Below are 20,619 nucleotides of genomic sequence, written 5' to 3' on the forward strand. Positions count from 1 at the left end.
GAAGAAGATCATGGTTTAAGATGACTTTTTATTACATCAGGATTATTAAAAATTAAAGATTTCATTGAGTTACAGGCTTTATCATTTATGTATAAGGCAGAAAGCAGAATACTATTAAAAAATCTTCGAAACTTTATTTGTTTTTATGTCAGGGGATTAGGAACGCATGAGGAAAATTCATTTTAAGCACCAGTTTGCACACTGAAGCAGATGTGTATTTCAGCGTTTGGCATCAAACTGTGGAAGTGTCGTAAAAATATTTTTAAATTTAAGAAGGTGTATAGAGATAAAATAATTAGACTATATGAAGCTAGCGGGTAGAATCTGTCCCCGTGTTGAAGGTGACTTATGATGTATGGCTCTTGATTTTTCTACGTATTTATTTTAAGTAACCGTCAACGACAGACCATCTGTTTCTTTTGTTTTCATATAATTTAGGAAAGGGGCACGTAAAATAATATTTATTTTACATTGTCTCCTTTTCAGTCATGGAACGTGCATTAGAGCGGTTTTGTATCTAAATCTGGTTGTTTATGTCCAGAACAAATAAAAACGAAATAAAATGAAAGTTAAAATGAGTAAAACTGTCACATAACAAAAGTTTCATACTCGACATAAATGAAAATAAGTCAACGCTGAGCCAAACAGCGGTCTGCTGGGTCAAAGTCCTGTGTTTGCTTGAATCATCTTGGTTGCTTTTTAGACTGCGTCACCTGACTTCCTACAATTATCCAAACAAATAACATAAATAAAGACGGCTGAGTCGCAGCTTACAACCTCAAACCAACGACTGATAACATTCACAGCGGTCGGTTGTTGTGTGAAACTTTGGCTCTTTGTCGTCTTGTCTTCCTCTATATTTTTTGCCTCTGCTTGGTATTTTGTACTTTCTCTGTTTTTTTCTGTGTTTTTATTGTTTGCCTCTCCTCAGTCATCCCCCATCTGTCCATCTCACTCCCCCTTCGCTTGTGACAAGGATCGATTCGGCCTCTGCAGGAGGGAAAATCTGGAATTTGTTCTGCATGACGACAATCTGCAGCGGGCAGCACTTTCTTTGTGCGAGTGTGTGTTAGTTGGTGTGTGAGAGTGTGTGTGTGTCCTGGGGAGGTTCAGCTTGGGATATCCTCCTTTCCTCACTACAAGTGCCTTTGTTCTGTCTTTTCCTTTTGTCCTCCTTTCTATGTCTTCTCTCTGCTCTTTCTTTTCACCTGCCATTTTCCCTCTGTTCTTCTGCATTTCCCTCCACAGATATTTTACCTTCTTTCTGTCTTTTCTCCTTCACTGTTTCCTTCTCTTCCTCTTCATTTACATTGTTTTTTTGTGAATCTGTTTGTGGTAATGAAGGGATGGTCACCCAGTCCAACAATAGAAATCACAGTTATGTTTTTAATAGTTTTTGGACAAAAATAGAGCTTTTCAGCACAGATGAAGTGAAGTCAGGCTGTATATTCTCAACTGAAGAACATCACCATCCGTTATCCTTAACCTTTAAGGTTTTAAAATCAGGGACTAGGGTTGAATACTGCTGACATTCAAACCTGAATTTGATACAAACATTACCTTTTTTTGTCCCTTCACCCTCAATAATTACAAGAATGTCGTTTCCTTCAGCCTCCATATTGTAAAATCATGTTGCACCTCTAAGCTGCAAACTGCTGTTTGAGACTAAAACAAACAAAACCGGTTGTGTTTTTTTTAAGAGCTCTGTCACTGTGTTCACATTGTGCTTAGTGCCACGAAAGCTGAACACAATAAACACAAGTCCAGATTGTGCCACCAAAACCGGGTATTTTGAGCCAAAACGTGATAATTTCATAACCGAGGTTTTTCTGCTAAATAGTAACGTACAAATGTTTCATATCAAGTCAAGTCACTTTTATTTATAAAGCCCATTATCACAAATCACAAATTTTCCTCAGAGGGCTTTACAACGTACGACATCCCTCCGTCTTTAGACCGTCACATCGACTGAGGAAAAACTCTACAACAGTCTCATTAACTCCTAAAAATCGGTATCAGTATCGGCCCTGAAAAACTATCGGTCGACCCCTACTTAAGATGATTCCGTGCTACCAACTTTACCCACGTAATTTCATCTGGACCGTTAATAATTTGGTACCAAATCCTACATGAGACATTTCAATATTTATTATTTAGCTGTGTTTTTCTCGTTCCGAGTGGACAAAACTCACACACGGCGCTGATGACGAAGTTTTTTCTTCATCAGGTGAGCGAGGTTTACACAGCTGACTGTCCACACGCTTTTGAGGATGATGATTTATGTGTTTTATGAAGGTTACAGCGGCGGGTGTGTGCTGTTTTTAGTGACATTCATGGATGCCGTGGCTTCTGAGATCACCTCACACACACACACACACACACACACACACACACACACACACACACACACACACACACACACACACTACAGTTGAGTGTTATCTGCGTTGGGCCTTGTTGCTCTGTGAAGGTTGATGCTTCTGTTATATTAACACTAATGGATTTTCTGTGTAATGAATGAGAGAAAATTCCCCCCCACTGCTCACGACATCATCGCCGCCGTCGCCATGGCGTTGTTATGCAAATGGCCGCTGCGTTGATGCGCTCTTTTAAATGAAGTGTTGGAAATGGGAGACAAGCTCAATGAGCCGGAGAGATCTCTAAACACTCGCAGGACGAAAGGCTTTTAATTTTTCAAAGGAAATAAAAATGAAACTTTGGATGCCCTGAATATCAGCGCCGCCAACTCCGTTTCAGTTAATCGCATTTTTCAGGGGAAAATTGCCCGAGCCGAAATGGAGCTGCGGCGGGATGTGACACTTTCCATTAGCCGCTCAACCATCAACACAAATACACTCACACAAGTGACAAATAAATAATATCAAAATCTACATGTCGAGATGTATCAGAAAGTTCTATTAAGAATAATTGTGCTTACCATTGTTGTTTCAGCGATGGACCCAAAACTGTTGATAAAAATGTTGCAGGTTACGTTTACCGGTGGACCTGCGGAGAGGAAGAGGAGAGGGAAAGAGACGGAGAAGTTAGATTTCATCAGAGAGAGTTTTTAACAACCAGAATGGAATAAAATGTTTTTGCATAAATCAAGAGATAAAACATTTCACACAAGGTTGTCAGAAACTTCTTTATTTTCCCGATCCGTCACAGAATCACATCTCGTCTGATAATGAGGCTAAACAGTTTATTTCACTTCATTAATCAGTCTGACACTGTGTTTGTGTTGGCTGTGGGGGAGGGGTTAATTTTCCCCGCTGGTTACTCGGAGCAGTTCACTTACTGTCAGTCATGTCGATCGAAGAAAATATGCCAATTTCAAGCTACATTGATTTATTTTTGCCACTTGGGGAAAGTGGAACAAGCTGCAACACAGCACTGATATATCATCACCTCATGTAGCACTTAGTGTGGACATGTGGACTAATCAGACGTCCAGTTACACACAGAGACGTTATGACCTCGGCGAGTGTGTCGGACTGATGGATGTAAGTCCAAAATCTTTTCTTTTAGCTCTGCTTTTGGGCTCCACCAACCACAAATACCTGGCTTTTTACCCTCTAAATTCTTCCCCAGCTTGTCTCTATCTCTGTCTTTGTGCTATTTGTTGCTGGACGATGGCGTTCAATGGGTTTATGAAAGATTATGACCAAAAACATTACAACTACTAAATTCAAAATCAAAATAATGAGCTGAAAAATGTCAAAATACTCCTCAGAGCTGAAAGGAAACTGCAAAGTTGTTGATAATTCTCTTTTTAATGTTAAAAATGACCCCTGTCATTTCACACAGTCACTTGAGCCACTGTTAATCTGAAGACACTGATAAATGCAGCTTTGAGATTTCTGTTTCTGTTTATTGACCATTTTTCTGGCTCTGCCTCAAGACATCAACATCGCCTTTTTAACCCCGACTACGAAAAAATAGCTGCCATTGAGCAGGACGGCAAACCTGTATGAACAGCAGAAAAGATGCAGAGTGAACATCCACACTGTCTGAATCTTCTGCTCAGGAAAGAGATACAGAAAAACATCCACTTAAAGCTGCACTGGGCCCTCGCACCGTCCAGCCAGCTGGGAGTCCTGGTGGGACGTCGATTGTGGGCACGATTCTGATGTTAATTTCTGCTCCGAGTGCCTGGCACCCAAACCCAAACCAGTCTCGCTCCTCGTGCAAAAAACCTAAACAAAACGACCAACGAAGGCAACGAGTGCTAGCAAATCAGACGGACAGCAGGTTACCTCTCACCTTTGCTATCCCAGGAAATATGCTGCACGGGAAATGACTGTTACGAATGTATGTTCACTGTGTTGTGCTGCAGAACACCCAAACATGCATTTTGTTGTTGTGCAAACCACAAAATGTATATTTGATGGATACTGAATGATGGTTGTTGTAAAGATAACGGGACGAGGATGTCTTCAGGCCTGGAGGACGAATCAGGGGCAGATTGGACAGTTGTATGGCAAGCTCCTGTTTCATGGTTCAACATTGCACAAAAACTCAAAATCCTCCCAATATATTATTACTGATTGTTTCTAAAATGTTTAGAAGTTGGCACATGAATCATTTAATAAAGGGGAAAGATTTAAATTTATAGTGTATGGTGGGAGATACAAAGTGTAATTTGAAAACTAACAGTTATATTTTGACCAGAAAAAACCTGTTTTTTAGCCTAGATACATTAGAAAATATCAATTAATGTATTTATAAAAATATTTACATGTGCCTGCTCATTTAAAGGTCAAAATACAGAATTCATGTTGTGTGTGTGTGTGTGTGTGTGTGTGTGTGTGTGTGTGTGTGTGTGTGTGTGTGTGTGTGTGTGTGAGCTGAACTGAGAAAGAGTGTGTGTTGGTGTGTTTCAGTCCCTGTGTGTGACCGGATATTAAAGCAGCGGAGAGGACTAAAGCTAAAGTGAGTTGTTGACAGACTGCAGGAAGTAAACAAAGCGAGAGAGTGTGTGCTGCGGTGTGTTCGGGGGCCGGCGGCGAGGACGTGCTGAATAAATGAATCTCTGTTCTGGACTTAAACACTCCGACAGCGTCCGAACAGCCCGACAACAGCGGCAAGTTTGTTCAAGAGTCGCTTAGAAAGAAGACGTGTAAACAACTCATTACGACTTAAGAAAACGAGGAAATCAATTTCACATTCTCTTTGAGACTTTTAAAAACACTGTCGGTCAAACTCGGGCGATATCAATAAACACAGAGTGTCATTTCAAAGGAATTCATAATGACAAAAAATAGTCCCCCTCACTCCCCCGTCAGAGATGAGACGCTGCGTTCAAGGTTGCTCTCAGATGAAAGTGGAAGTAAATAGCGTTTGAGCTTTTTGCGGCCGCTCCATCGATTCGCTGCATTACCAGGTTGTACAAACACAAATGCGATTACTCGGCGGCGGGAGCGGAGCTGCGGTGAGGAGCGTGGAGGACGGCCAAGCAGACAGTCAGCCTCTCTTCTGTGTGTCAGGCGGACATGATATTGACTTTAAGAGCTGAATCACAGAGTAACCTCTAAACTCCTCATTCAGGTGCTGACTGGTTTGAAGATGACAGAGAGTCGATGTAGCGAGCAGACTGAACAATGTGTTCGGTTACAGCGCCGATATAGTGAGAGGACGCATCACCTCTCAGACCGAGGCCCAAAACGCCCTCTAACTCTATTACTTAGCGTGCACACACCATTTTATGCTAAGTGGAGGGACGGAGGGGTGAGGTGAAGTGTTAGGGCTGCACAGCCCTCTAAACAGAAACATTTTAAATATACTTCTTCTTCTTTAACCCTTTCACATCTAGCTCGACATTGGGTTTCCTGTGCTGCATCTTCAGACGCCTTTTAATAGCATTTGAATCTCTGAAACCCAACAAAATTGATTTTGTTTTGAAAACAAGGGGGAAAAATAATGAACATTTCAGCAAGAAATGTCCTGATAATTGTAAAAGAGTATAAGGTGACAAGGGGGGTAAATTATTAAATATTATTTAAAAAAGGGGGTAAAATGCACAGAAAACTACACTTTTAAATATTATTATATATTTAAAATAAAAAATGAAAAAAACCTTTTGCTTATTTTCTGGTAATTTTTCACTAAGTTCTAGAAAATTTCTTTTGACAATTCTTGTTAAGAAACTTGTCGCCTTCTTCCCAATGTTCTTGAAAGAAATTAAGCCAATTTGCTGAAGTTTAATAAAGGGTTAATAAAGATCCAAAAATTACAATAACCATTGTATTATCTCCATAAAATGTTGATCCAGCCGACGGACGGATGAGAGGAGAAGCAGACTGCAGAGGGAGTGACTGCAAACTCTTAGACCGAGCACAATGAACGGTAAAGTTTCACTATGAATGCAACAACACGCTGGTGACAACAGTGTTTTCTAACACTAATCGGAATATATATATATATATATATATATATATATATATATATATATATATATATATGTGTGCGTGTGTGTGTGTGTGTGTGTGTACCAATATACATATACGCTGCACTGTAAGTGTCTCAGGAGCCAGTGTGACTCCTAAAGATGCAGATTTTTAATGTTTGTTATCTTCAAACCACAGAAAGAATAAAGGAGAGGTAATACAAGACTAATCATCTTTTTACATAATAATTTCACGGGTGTAAAGTCCTTGAAACTGTCTCACCTGTTGACATCTCTCTCAAAACATTGCTCTTTTTTCAGCTGACCTTGCTGAGAAACCTCTCTGAATTCCTGAGTGTTTTTCCTCAGGTAGCAGCACTTCTCTGAATGTTAAAGAGGCCGAGTTAAAGCGTGGCATAAAAACAGCATGAAGAAAAACACTCAAAGTGTTTTCTCATTCATTTATGTAAACCGATATCCACTTAATCCACTGCTCGCAAAGACTCGGGACTTTCTGCGGATAAAAATACATTAAATTCAGTTACACTGCATTATTGTTTACATTCAGTAGTTTTTTGTTCATCATAAAAGAGGCGTGGGCCTTTGAAAAAAAACAACAACAATTATTAACTATTATGTGCTCCAATACAAGCAGGCTGGTCCCAGAGTGCAACTCTGCATTTTCTACATATAGAAATGTATTAAAAATGCTTAGACAAAGACATTATTTGCTCTTTGTTTGTGACATAATTAGATCGCTGCGTACAAACTTCTGCAAAACTTTTGTAATGTGATTACTGTGATCCCATTATATTTAATCCACTTTTCATCAGACTTGTGTGTGTGTTACAAAATGTTGTGTAACACTGTGCTGTATTACAGTCATATTCTTATACATGTTCACGTAAGTTAAGGTCAAACACACACACACACACACACACACACACACACACACACACACACACACGGACACAGAGGTTGCGTTTAATGTCCCTGGCTAAATTCAGTGTCTAATTCCGTTGGCCGGCGGCTAGCTGGGAATGAAGGAAGGGGTCTGGATTATTTTGATGGCCAATTACTCTCCCTGTCACAGTCTGAGGACCGCTGGAGGCCACTGGGGAGGAATATCATCTGAGAGTCATTCACTCACACTCTCTCACACACACACACACACACACACACAAGCACGCAACTATGGTTAAGCCGTAGAGTGGAATCATAAGGTTGAAGATGCACGGTTAAGAGGGGAAAAATCATTACAGCTAGCCGGAGGCGACCGCCTCCTACGTGACTTACATGTACAGCATCTAATTAGAACAAACAATAGATTACTCACAGGGCTGCGTGAGGAGAGGAGGGCGAGGTAATAAAGATGGAAGAGGGGGAAAAAATAAATCTGATATCAAATCAACCAGGTTTGCCTCCAGCGCAGCAAACAAGACTGGCTGCAGATGAGTTTGTTTCACCGTCGCTAAAAAAACAACAAAAAACAGCTGGATCAGGACGCTTTAAGTGATTAGAGGTTAACCCGTTAAAAACTGGATCAACATCACTTTTCTTGTGTTTTTGAACCTTTGAACTCTGAGCTAACTGGTTTACTTTCTTTTAAAAACATGGTGAAAAAGGCCAATGACCAACTTGGCAAGTGCTTGAAAAATTGCAGGAAATAAGTAGATTTAGATATTAAAAATCAATAAATACATTAATTAATTAAAAAGAGGAAAAAATGTCTAAAAACTTTATTTGTTATTGTCAAAGTTATATATTTTTTATTTTTTTCTGAATTTTTTAAATTTCTTTTTCTTTCTCCACTTTTTTTCTTTTTCTACCTTTTTGCTAATTTTCTTGTCCTTTTTTTCTGATTTTTGGGTCATATCTTCTGAAGTTGCTTATTGCCTTCTTCCCATGTTTTTGAAAGAAATCAAGCCAATATACTGAGTCTTCATTGCCTCAAGAGTGAAAGATAAGTAACGCTTCCACTATGTGAACTATGGAAGCCTGCAAAGTGCGACACTACTGATGCATTAAACTCTAAACGTGGTGGGTCATGAAATTCCTTAATGTATTTGTTTTTTTCTGTAGTTTACTGGATTATTGCTGCACTCCTAACAAACCGCTCTGCCGTGCACAAGCCTCTCCGCAGGGAGCTCAGAATCGCTCTCAGAAAGTGATGAGAAAATTGTGGAGAAACACAACTTAGCTCATTATGCAATGGGATCCCTCTGAGATTTGGAATAACAAAGGTGCCAGATTAATTTGTGGGAACAAATTACTAGTTTGAAAAACAGCATTCATCTGCATAAATGATCAAAATATCAAAACAAGTTCTGTGCCAGGAACTGCACAGATCAGAGGATTTTTGAAAGATTTTATCCAGCAGCTTTCTGACTGATTTAGACCACATACTGTAGCACACACTGCTGCAGAGTTTTGCCTCCTCTTGTTGATTGACTGAGCAGGAAACTGGATTATATTTCCTGATGGTTACAATAACTACATTGTATGTACAGACCAAAAGAAATCTGCAAAGTTATCATCTTTGAAAATCACTGATAAGTTAAATTTGCAGGTTATTATGTAGCAGATATGTTGGAATTTTACATTTCAGGACAGCTGTAGCTGTGTGGTTGCTACAAAACACCCGTGTTTGGTGCGTAATAAGCTGTTGGAAACACAGTGATGGGTTGCTACAAAAAAAAAAGCTTAGTCCCTAAAAAGCTGCTGGAAACACAGCAATCATTTGCTAAATCACAACCAGTTTTGTTTTTTGTTAGTCTTGAATGTCGTCTGCAGGCACAGTAATGTATTTGTGGTTTGCAGAAATGTACAATACCAACATCTTCCACTTATTCAAAAGTGGTGATGCTAAGTATCAGTTTACCTGTTTTGGGGAGCACAATGCCTGCTGGAAAAGCACTGATTTCTCTGTAGAAAAACAACTAAAAATCAGCTGAAAACACAGAAAATATACTCAGTGCACAGAAATCTACTGAGAGTATCTGCATAATTAAAGCACTGGGTGTCAGTTCAGTTACAAATTTTACTAATTTTCTTGATTTTCAAACAAAAAATGGATATAATGATCACTTTATTTGACACCAAAGGAGTTGTCGAGTGAGTGCACTCGAGGATAAATGGACTCTGGAAGCTTGACGGTAAATAATCACCTCAGCTCGACCACCTGACTGTATCTGTCTGATGTCTACGGGCTCGACAAACCCGGTGAGCAGCAGCTCTGAGGTGTCTGAGTGCATCAGAGGGTTTATCCATAAACCAGCTGGTATTACATTATCACTGTGTTTCTCCTCCGAATGGCTTTTCAGGCCTTACTCAAGTCCTCTGACACATTTCCTCTGCATCCGGGCTTTGTTCAAAATCCCTCCTTCAAAGTCCTCTCGCTCCGTGGCAGGAGGGAGGCGAGCAAAGGGATATCATAATTTGTCTTCTTTTGACGTCCCTCGCGGCGCGTGACGCAAAAACCCGAGGAGGAGGAGGAGCGGCTAATACCCCCCCCGAAAAACCTCCTCCTTCTGCTTCTCTCCCATTCTCCGCCACAGCAGTTCATTTAATAACCATCCAGAGGAGGAGAGAGACAGTTTGTTTTATAGCTTTCCAATAAAGACAGAAGACGGGGGTGCAGCACAAGAAGAGAAAGAAGCGACAGCTCATTAACTGTCATGGAGGACAGGCGGGCAGCATGACTCACCGGCTACTGTAGCCGCACACTGATATCTGCCTCGCTCTGTGTGTGTGTGTGTGTGTGTGTGTGTGTGTGTGTGTGTGTCTGTACACAAGTCTGTACTTGTATATGCTACATGTAAGGACACTTGGAGACAGTGTATCACCTCGCCTCTCGTATAATAAAGTAGAATGTGTAAGTTATTCAGTGCAGTCTCATAATTTCTATTTTCAATATTTTTCTATTCCTGATATCTTCATTTTTTTGCCGAAAGTTCGAGTTTTACCTATAGGTGCATAGTAACTAATTTGTGATGTTAAAATAATGTTACCTCGGAGCCTCACAGTGCGACGCTGCAGCCTCTAACAAAGAGCAGCTTGGCAGTCAAGAGCACTCACTCCTCAGCAAAGTCTGAGGATGAAAACATCCCACAGCACACTGACTCGCAAAAAAACCCAATAAAAACAACAAAAAGATGCTATCTCAGCTGACTGAGGGGTCTCCGACTGATGATTCGAATCTCAGTCATTTTCCCCTAGCTGTTTAAAAATAATTTTCTAAATAGAATATTTTTCTGCAATTAGTGAGACATTTCCTTTGCAGGTTTCAAAGGTTTTAATGTTTGTGAAATGTGTCCGAACAAAGCACAAGAAAAGTGACTCAGCTTTCAAAGGGTTAACCTGGTTCTAACCTAAAACCACAACAAGGTTGGAAAGTCAATCTGGTGCTCATAAATAGAGAAACGTGCACAAGGGACACACACACACACACACACACACACATATTCAGAACTCTAAAAGCAGAGACGTGTGCACTGTATACACACACGATAAAGTGAAAAACAAACAGGACATGCATTAAATCGACACACTTGTAGTGTGCAAACACACCGAGGGCAAATGAGCAAACATGCTCGATAAACAAATACACCAATTTACACACACACACACACACACACACACACCATCTACATTAAACTGTACAGATAGGCCTAGATATGCAGGTGCATTGGGGCGTGTCTGGAACATACACACGCGTGTTAACCTGAAGGACACATCCAGTAAGTATGGAGCACGAGCACACACACACACACACACAAAACATATTAACTCTCATTAACATACAGCTTTGCACGGATACATAATGTCTGCACGCTTGGTTGCTTTTTAACCTTTTGCAGCTGACAACATTTGAATATACTGCACACATCCTCTGCATGCATCCTTCGTGTGTCCCTGCTGGGCCACCGTACATCAAACCAAAGCAAGTCCACAGCCTGGATGAGTCAACGCAACATCTAGATAAGTTAAAGGTAAATTAGTAAATTTACACATAAAATTGCACTGAGGATGGTGTGTTTCAGATCTTTTATGAAGCTTGTGTATGAATTATTCAGATTATTGTGTGAATGTTCTTGTGAGATACATTCTGACTCTAGCAGCTCTTTGCATGTAAACTCAAAAGTTAACGGCACTGAATATACACGCACACACTCTACAAACACACACACACACACACACACACACACACACACACACACACACACACACACACACACACACACGCTGAGGAGGCTTGCTGAGGTGCACGAATAAATCCCTCCCTCCCTCCCTCCCTCCCTTTCTTAAACCGAACTCCACTTTCATTAAAAACAAGTGACAACAGCAATAAAGCAGGATGAAACAAACGGCTCGGCTCGGCCTCTCAGCACTTCTGTTAACTGCAGCGGCCGCAGAGACGCTCAAACACTCCCTCCGCTCTGTGTGTTTGATTTCACACACAAACAGGAGCTTTAGAAACAATGTGTTCCAGTCCGTGTCATTAAAACACTGACGTCGTGCTGCATTATGTCAACATGTGACTTCTGGAAGCTTCCAGGTTTCATCAGCTTGTTGAAACTTACTGACCAACAAGTCTTTTAACCCAAACAACCACAGAGTCTTTTGTTTCTTCCCTCTAATACAACCCACAGGAGTAACTCCTAAATTAGCGCCCCTACTGATGGCTCGGGATGGTATCGTTAAGATTTTAACGATACTACTACTCTTACCGATTCTGCTTATCGATCTGGTGCTTTAAAGATACTCTTATTGGGTTTTTTGGGGGGCGGTGTTTAAGAGAAAGGAAAAAAAGAGAGAAAAAAATTACGGAATTAACCTTGCTTTATTTTCAGTGCAGATAGTTGGGGCGGATAGTTCGCAGAACCTTTTCATTATTTGAGTGTCTTGTTTGCTGGTCGTCATCATCTACTCATTTTTCACCCCGAAGCCGAGCTGACAGAGAGGAAAGAGTGTTTGGTGGTAATCCAGGAAGTAGATAGGTCTAAATAGAGATGGTATGAAGATGACAGCCTGATAAACCTGCCAGGGAAGTGCCTGTAATTGCTTTTTTAATGATTAATAGTTGGGCGGGCTTCCTGCCCTCCCCCCCTTCCCTCAGCAGACTTGAAGCTTTTTTTTTCGAGCGTCAACTTAAACGTCTCGTCGTCGTTGTGATTTTTAAACCGACAGCGGGATCGGTGGCGGCGAGGTGTGGACTCAAGACATGAGCCTCGGGGACTGTTTTATCTTCTCTGTATCAACACTGGCTCAAATTGAGTTTTTCCAAAAACACGGCAGCTTGGCGTGTTTTTGGCTCCGAATCTGGTCACTAGCTCCAAGATGAAGCTTTCCGTTCCCATCGGAGCCGGCTTCATTACAAATGCATCCAGTCACGGCACTGGGAGGCGTTTTGGATTAAAGCATCCACCAAACAGCAGGTTACACCACATCCACCAAATGCCATATGTTAGGGTGATACAGCAGGTGCATAAAGGCCGCGGGGAGCGTCATTCCTGCCAATGTAGGGCTGAATCTCAAACCCAGGGATGCCAAGTGAATACTTTAAGATCCGATGCAGTCTACATCTCGCCGTTATAAGAACAGAGAAGCGTCTTTAACATCATTCTTCCCTCTACTTTAATTTATTTGGCAAAAAAGCTTGTTACCCTGTTTGGACATTCATTTGGAGAAAAAAAAGCATGAAAATCAAGACGGATTCAGCCAACATCTCTGCCAACACACACGCCATTTCCCCTCTAACTACAACAGGAGACAATATGATGCATCATTCATGAAATTAATTTTCTTTCACTGTCAATCGACCAAGCCAACAACCAAGTCTGTGCTCTTCAGTACATTAGCATGAAGCAGCGATGTACAAAAGCCCGAAGCAGGCGGACTCGCACAGAATCTTTTTATGTCGTTATTTCAACTCTGCAGTAACTTCACATGGACGGAGGTGAGGTCAATCGTTCTCAGAGGTGTTCAGAAACAACAAATTACGACATACAAAACATATTCGAGCATTGTCTTACTCTGCGCCTCCAGACTTGAGACGGTTTTTAATCCACGTCTGCTGCAGTTTCTCTGTGAATTTTTCAAACTTCTCGCCTCTATGCGTCACTACTTTCAGGAATAGCTTGTTTATTTCCACAATTTGACCGGTACGCACAGCTGTAAACAGCACAAAACTTTGGTACTTTTATGGCGCTTCTCCATACAGAAATCATTTCCTGCCCCTCCATCTGCTGTCCTTCACAGCGACATCACATCATGTGCAAACTACTTAAAAAAACCAAAACTCATTTGTGGCACAATCCCACCTAGAAATGCAGATTTGTCAAAGACAAATGCTTTTCGTGGCATTATACCAGCTGGAAACACGGCAATGTGTCCACAAGAAAAACAAGAGCTTCTCATGGTACGACCCCAGCTGGAAATGCAGAAATGCTGCAGTAAAAAAATCGCTTTTGTGGCAATATTCTGCCTAATAACCATCCACTATCTCTCCCACCTCCTGATGACAAAGTCAGCTCATTAATTGCATCACAGTAGTAATGCTGATATTATATGTATAACATGACAAATGTAACATACACTGTATGTAGTAGCAATGATGCCACTTCACTGAAAGAAAATCTTTCTCTCTTTGCACAAGTGAAGACTTCTGTCAACTTGCTCAGTCTCTCACTTTAGAGTCCTATTTCTGCCAACAGATATATTATTTAACACGTCACTCGAATGCACAACAATACACAGATCCATCATCTCTGCGTGGTTTCCAGTTGAGTCCTCGGCTCACAAACATCCTCGTCTTGCCTCGTCTCTAAACTCCAGCGAGGCTCAGGGGTCTTATCAGCATCAATCAGGGACTCGCAGCAGCCGTCCTCAGGCCTCCGGTTGGTGGCTTGATCCCCATCTGCCAACAATGACTCAGCCAACAATAGCCTCACGAACGGAGCTGCTCTGCAACGCCACAGCGCTGCAAGCTGGGAGCAGCCGCAGTTCACTTCACGCTGAGGACGGACGGAGGCGTTGGAGCTGTGCGTGTCTGGGGAGCAGATTTAAGTTTTGATGAGCTCGGGAAGTCAGACTGCCAGATGTCGGTGGGAGAAGTTAAATCCAGAGATTTCTTCAGACAAGTGTTTGAAAACTGTAAAAATCGGACTATTACTACGGATTATTGAGCGCATTTCTGTCAAAAACTCACAAATTTTTGAAAACAGCATTTTGTATCTTAAATAATACAAACAGATATCAAAGAATTACGTCTGATCAATTATAAAACTGCTGCATTCATTTTTTTTTCACGCCAATTTTGAAATGTAATGTTCTGAAGAATTAGGTTGTCGAGAATATAGGGTGAGGGAAATTAGGAAACCTTTTGGTTGGTGAGAGACTTGTGACAATGTGTTTGTAAAAAACATAAAAGCGTGGTAAATCGAAACAACACAGTCTCACAGAATACATAAAAAGGTAAAAAACCCTTCACGACGCATCACGTGGTCTTGGGCACAAAACAAGTTAAAAGTACTAATGGCAACACAGAAACAACGCTAATGCAAAGTCTATAACGAACAGTTGCAGTTTGAAACATGTCGTTACGTGGTAAATGTGAAACAGCCGCAGTTTTTTTAGGTTTACAGAAAGAACAACACTTTCTTAAATTTAGAGAACAAAAAATATTTTGTTAAGTTTAGGAAAAGATTGTGGTGTCACTTTGAATAATTAGGATTAGGTCATGATTGATTTAAATTTAGGCACTTTGGGTAGTTAAGTAGAGTCAGTACTACGATGACTTTTGGTTTCACACAGGACATGAAGTCTCTTGGGTCAAAGTCCTGTGTTTGTTTGACCATCCATCTTTCTATCCAGAAAATCCTGCCTACTGGAGGTTACCACCTAACAATAAACGTAAACTCGGGTAAAGTCATGTAACAACATTAACTGAGGATGTAACGATGCATCGCGAGGCAGTTAAAACTCGATACTAAATATATGTGATTTAAATCTGTGAAATGAAAAACGAACCGTGATACTCTTTTTGAACAGCAGAGGGTGTAATCTGCTTTTCGACTTCGCTTGCTCGATGTGTCACATCATATGTGTCCAAGACAAAAGCCAGCTTGCCAACGTAAATAAGACGAAGCAAAGGCTCCGTGACGGGCAATATTAAAAGACATCGGGAAGAAATAAAGGCGAGAAGATAACAGAAAAGACCGCAACGACAACTACACGTCCAAATGCAGTATTTTGTATCATTTTGTGTGACATAATTAACATAATATTTTTCAATCATAATTTTTCTGTAATCTCATTTTGTGTTTTCAAAAAATCATCAGAAAAACGTATAGTGGATTGCATCAAACTGTGAGTTGAGTAATTCGTTACATCCCTAACATTGACCTTTGTTTTCAAAAGGAACACGAACAACATGTACGCAGACCAGTGACTGCACTTAAAGGACCCGACTCGACTCGAGATGTGACGTTATGTCACAGGATCCACGGGAGTATTAAAAAGATCAAACGTTACTGATTTTCAGCTTTTGAAAAAAGAAGAACGAGCTCTTCTATAGAAGCAGGTTTCGATCCCTATCGCCTACTAAATTCTGGTATCCAAAGACGCCAAGCTAAACATCCAGACTGCAGGTCTGTTCTGAAATGAGGTTCAGGTAGAGACCGTTCGCACACCTCGTGCTTTCACAAGAAGGAAAGAGTGTGGGTGGTGCAGCAGACCTCAGGAGGGCTGTGAAACCAGGTTTCTGTAGGACTGTCTTGGCCCTGCTCTCCTGTGCTTTATTTAACTCTCTCCTCTCCTGACGCTCAGTTTCCTCTCCTCTAAGTGACACCTCAGTGCAGCAGCTTTGAGGCCGGATTTATGCACACCAACAAATGGCACCGAGCTGAACAAAGCAAACAGAGAAGAAAAGTCGCAGGCTACAAATTAAATGAATAATACTCTGAATTACGCAGGATCGCCTCCTTTGCAATCGAGCTGCCTTCAGCACAAAATACTACAATGGCTGCGAGACATTAAATATTTATAGGCCGTCGTCTGTTGGCTATATGGTCCGCAGAAAGCAGTTTTACTTTTTATTGAACTAATATATATTCCCCACACATGCTCATGGAAGTTAAGGAACGCGGCTCATTTTACAAGCGGGACGGAGGTGAGAGTGTGACGAGGAAAGAAAGAAGAGAGAGAAGAAGAGGGTTGTTTTTCTTTCCCTATTGCTGTTTTTCCTCCATTATGTTTGGACACGACAGCTGAGGAGGTGATCATTTTCTTCTTATCCTCAATGCATAAACATCAGAGCCGAAATGCCAGCGCGCACAAGAGAAAAAAAAGGTTTCCCCGGGAGCTTTAAAGCGTCATAAATCTCCTGCCTCGATAGTGAAACAGTGAAATAATGAACATTTTATCAAACGCTGAGAGCTTTATATTCCTGGAAGTTACTGCTAAAAAAGTTTGGAGAAGTCGTAAAACTGATTTTGGTCTTAGTAAAAAAAAAAAAAAAAAAGGCCTTCAAAGGATCTCTGGACACAAATTCAGAGTTTGTGTTGCAGGTGTATTTTGGCAGGTGTGTGCACTCTATTTTTTACTACTTTAACTGAAATATTTGGCTCTTTAATGGTCAAAAGTATCAATTGAACACTTCACTCCAAATCTGAGTGTTGAGTGTTAAGTTTGAGTTGCTCTAATGGCATCCGCTCGTCTGCTTTCACGCTGCCTTCATGTGTTCCTCCAAAATACTGTATTTATGAGTTACAAGCACATGAACGGCCCTCCAAAGTCTTAATTAGGAGTGGGAAATTTTGATGATACCTGAGTTGCAGAGTTTTGACGTTTGCGTGACGTTTCAGGGCAGCAGAAATGATGGAAATCATGGAAACAGTGTCAACAACTGACGGTAAAAACATTTCTATTTTGTTATTATGTTCCTTGTAGCTGGTATTTACTTTTAGTAGTTGCATATTTTAGTATATTGATCTATCAAAGAACGACTTCCCAGCTGGGAAATTACGACCGTCCGACATCACATGAACGCAGCCTCTTGTCCAGATGTTGAAGCTGCTGCAGGGATTCAGACCGCGGAGCATCAGCGAGGTCCAACACTGATGTTGCTAATAAGTTCTGGCTCACAGTCTGTTTGAGTTCATCCCAAAGTGGCTGGATGTGGTCGAGGTCATGGATCTGTGCAGGACTCATTTAGGGGCCATTTCCAAATCGCATACTAATTAAAGCTGGGGGAGGCAGATATCTGACGGTAAAAAAAAGGCAGAATTGGAAAAAGCACCCTCCTCCTGCAGCTTTCCGCTCGCCGTCCAAAGCCCCTCCCCCAACACAACCACAGGCATATATAAGCGCTTCATACAGTAACCTGATGTTTCCCACAGTGATTTGTTTCATCTTATTTTACTTTAGAGCTGCACAAAGTTCATTCTCTCGCTCCCTCCTCACCTTCGTCTCTCCGTTTATCAGAAAACAAATGAGACAAGAATGAACCCCACAGTCCCTCGCCTCGCTCCCGCCACCGCGGACTGCTTCACTTTACTTGAACGATATTTTCAAAACACCATAAAACACAATTATGAGATGACTGTGTTTCCACTGAGTGATGTCATGTGACTTCTCCTCTGGTGATAACAGCCCAGTAACCATGGCGATGGATGTTCAAAACATCAGCAGCTTTATTTCTATTGCAGCCACCGCACTAGCCGTCATTATTTCCAATCCACGTAGGCGTGTTATGGAGCCGTGATGGAAAGGCGAGCCACTTATACGTGGGAGCGGCCATCGCAGTAGCAGCATCCTGGAACGTCAACAGCAGACGCAGGATACCTACAGCGTGATATGCAGACGTAGAAGTCCACATGTGAGTTTCTTCGCAGTGTCGCCAAAATTGAAACTGCTATTTTCTCTGCAGGATTCTCTGCTGTTGAATCAGACTTTCACCATCTGAAGGAACGGGCTTCTCCTCTCTGATATGACCTGTGATTGGCCAAAGTCTCTAATGATGGACCTAAAAAACAGAGCCGAGAGGAGGTGCAGAAGTTCAAAGCTTATTATGGGATTTTTGCCCAAAAACGCCAAAATAAAAGTGCCTAACCCAGCTTTAAAATGCCACAAAAACAGACACGAGCTGTATTTTTCTCTCAAATTCTCAAACTTTCAAGGATGTTCTCTGACTTTCCGAACACGCCTACAAGCAGGACTACAGGAAAAAAAAGAGTGCCTCTCAGTCTTCAGCTGCTGTTTTATTCATTTTTTTCCTTCTCTTACATCCAGACACGACAACGGAGGAGGAGATAAACATCAGCGCCGTGAAACGCCGGAGGGGAGAGGAAAGAAAACGCTCGAAAGCCGCGAAACATTAAAGCGCCGTCCGTCTCCCAACTCAAACACTATCGAAACAAGACGTGTTTTTACCCCTCGTCTCCTCCTTGTGTCTACTTCCTCTAAAGCCACCTGAAAAAAAGAAACCTGTCGGCGCTCTTGTTTGTTTCTGCGTCTATTCCCATGCAGATGCCGTAGCCCTTCCTTTGTGCCTCATCCCTCTTCATTTACACCGACGGCTCTCATTATTCTGCCACATATAAAAGAGCATACCTGGCTTCTCCTAACAACAGTAAACCCTTTTGGCTCTAAGCGAGGAGGTAAACAGTGCGGTTGATCAGCGGCGGGGGAAAAAAACACTTCCTGTCACATTTTAATTGGAGTGGTGCGATGAGGAATAGCGGTTTCTCCCGCCAACATATTCAACCATCCATCATCGCCTCCTCATGGAGTGAACTTTAGGGAAAAACTTCATTTTCCTCCCCCGGCGAGGGAGGAGAAATGCCATTATGATATGTTTTACTCCTCCTCCTCTCTCTCTTTCCATGAATCTATTTCACTCTCCTTTTTTCTTTTTTATTTCCTTTCTTTTCTGGTCTCATTGTCGCTCTGCCTCTTGCTTCTCATTCATATTCTGTCTTTCAGCCACAGGGTGTTCAACTTTCATTATGAGATGAAATGTATTCAAAGTGGGAGGCAGGAGAGGATGGAGAGATGGATGGATGCATGGGAGCCTGGTCAGAAATCACCTGAGGCTGTGTGTGTGTGTGTGTGTGTGTGTGTGTGTGTGTGTGTGTGTGTGTGTGTGTGTGTGTGTGTGTGTGTGTGTGTGTGTGTGTGTGTGTGTGTGTGTGTGTGTGAGAGAGAGAGAGAGTTTTTCTATGCATATTTACTCAAAATTGGCATTCATGCCTGCGAGCATTTCCAGTTTTTCCGTGTGACGTTATGTGTGCTCTGTATGTTTGCAATGAGAATATTTGTATGTGAGTGTGTGTGTGTGTGTGTGTGTGTGTGTGTGTGTGTGTGTTTGTCAGTGAGTGCTGGCATGTAAGTATTTCCTGTCTCTGTTTACACATATTATTCCAACACACACGCACTAAATATCGGCTTTCTTTATGAAATAACTTGTTGGACATGTGAGATGGAAACTTCCGGAATAACGAAGGTTTTAGCCGATGAATTGATGCAAATATAACTATTTTGATAAAACACATTGTCTACATTATCTGTACAGAGCTGTACGGAGCTCCCCTAAAAAAACTCTTCATTGACATTTGATTTCCAGATGATCCACTTTGTTTGAATCAGCCTGACAGCATCCTGTCGATATGCAGAAAAATGAAAGTATTTAGCGTACAAACACTGCATGGTGGTCAACAAACAGTGAATTGCAATATGTAAAACTCAAAAATTACAGATGGAGATGTAACAAACTCCAAGAAACTGTTTTTTTAAACAAAAAACACTTAAAAATTCTAAAATGCATTGAAAATTTTGCTAAATATTAAATGGACCTGCACTGGTAGAGTGACTTTCTAGTCTTCTGACGACTCAAAGCACTTTTGCACTACGTCACATTCGCACACACACATTTATACACTGGTGGCCGAGGCTCCCATACAAGGTGCCATTCTCTCTCACACACACACACACACACACACACACACACACACACACACACACACACATAATATGACAGGTCACTTTCCATATTGCCTTCCTCTAACCCCTGATAGTGAACGGAGCCTGCAGTGAATTAGCAAGCAGCGTCCCTGGAACCTTCCAGGGCTTTTCCAGGCCTGGTTTTGACTGACGGGCAGACATGACAGGCTGGCAGCTGCTTGACTGCAGAGGGACAGAAATCAATAGCAGGTCTCTACGGCTGCAACGCGGCG

At 41.5% G+C, this 20,619-nt stretch overlaps 1 protein-coding gene across 6 annotated transcripts in view; it reads right to left on the reverse strand.

Moving 5' to 3' along the window:
* glra1 (glycine receptor, alpha 1) overlaps positions 1–20,619 on the reverse strand; it is a 148,132-nt gene that overhangs the window by 68,286 nt on the left and 59,227 nt on the right. For all 6 annotated transcript variants that reach the window (XM_088080724.1, XM_088080723.1, XM_088080722.1 and 3 more), the window contains one exon: positions 2,939–3,006. In XM_088080724.1, the coding sequence (XP_087936850.1) occupies positions 2,939–3,006 (68 nt within the window). The remainder of the gene's footprint in view (positions 1–2,938; positions 3,007–20,619) is intronic.

This window comes from Plectropomus leopardus, chromosome 8 (genome assembly GCF_026936395.1).
Source record: "Plectropomus leopardus strain MGB_pleo_1.0 chromosome 8, ASM2693639v1, whole genome shotgun sequence".
Lineage (NCBI taxonomy): Eukaryota > Metazoa > Chordata > Actinopteri > Perciformes > Serranidae > Plectropomus > Plectropomus leopardus.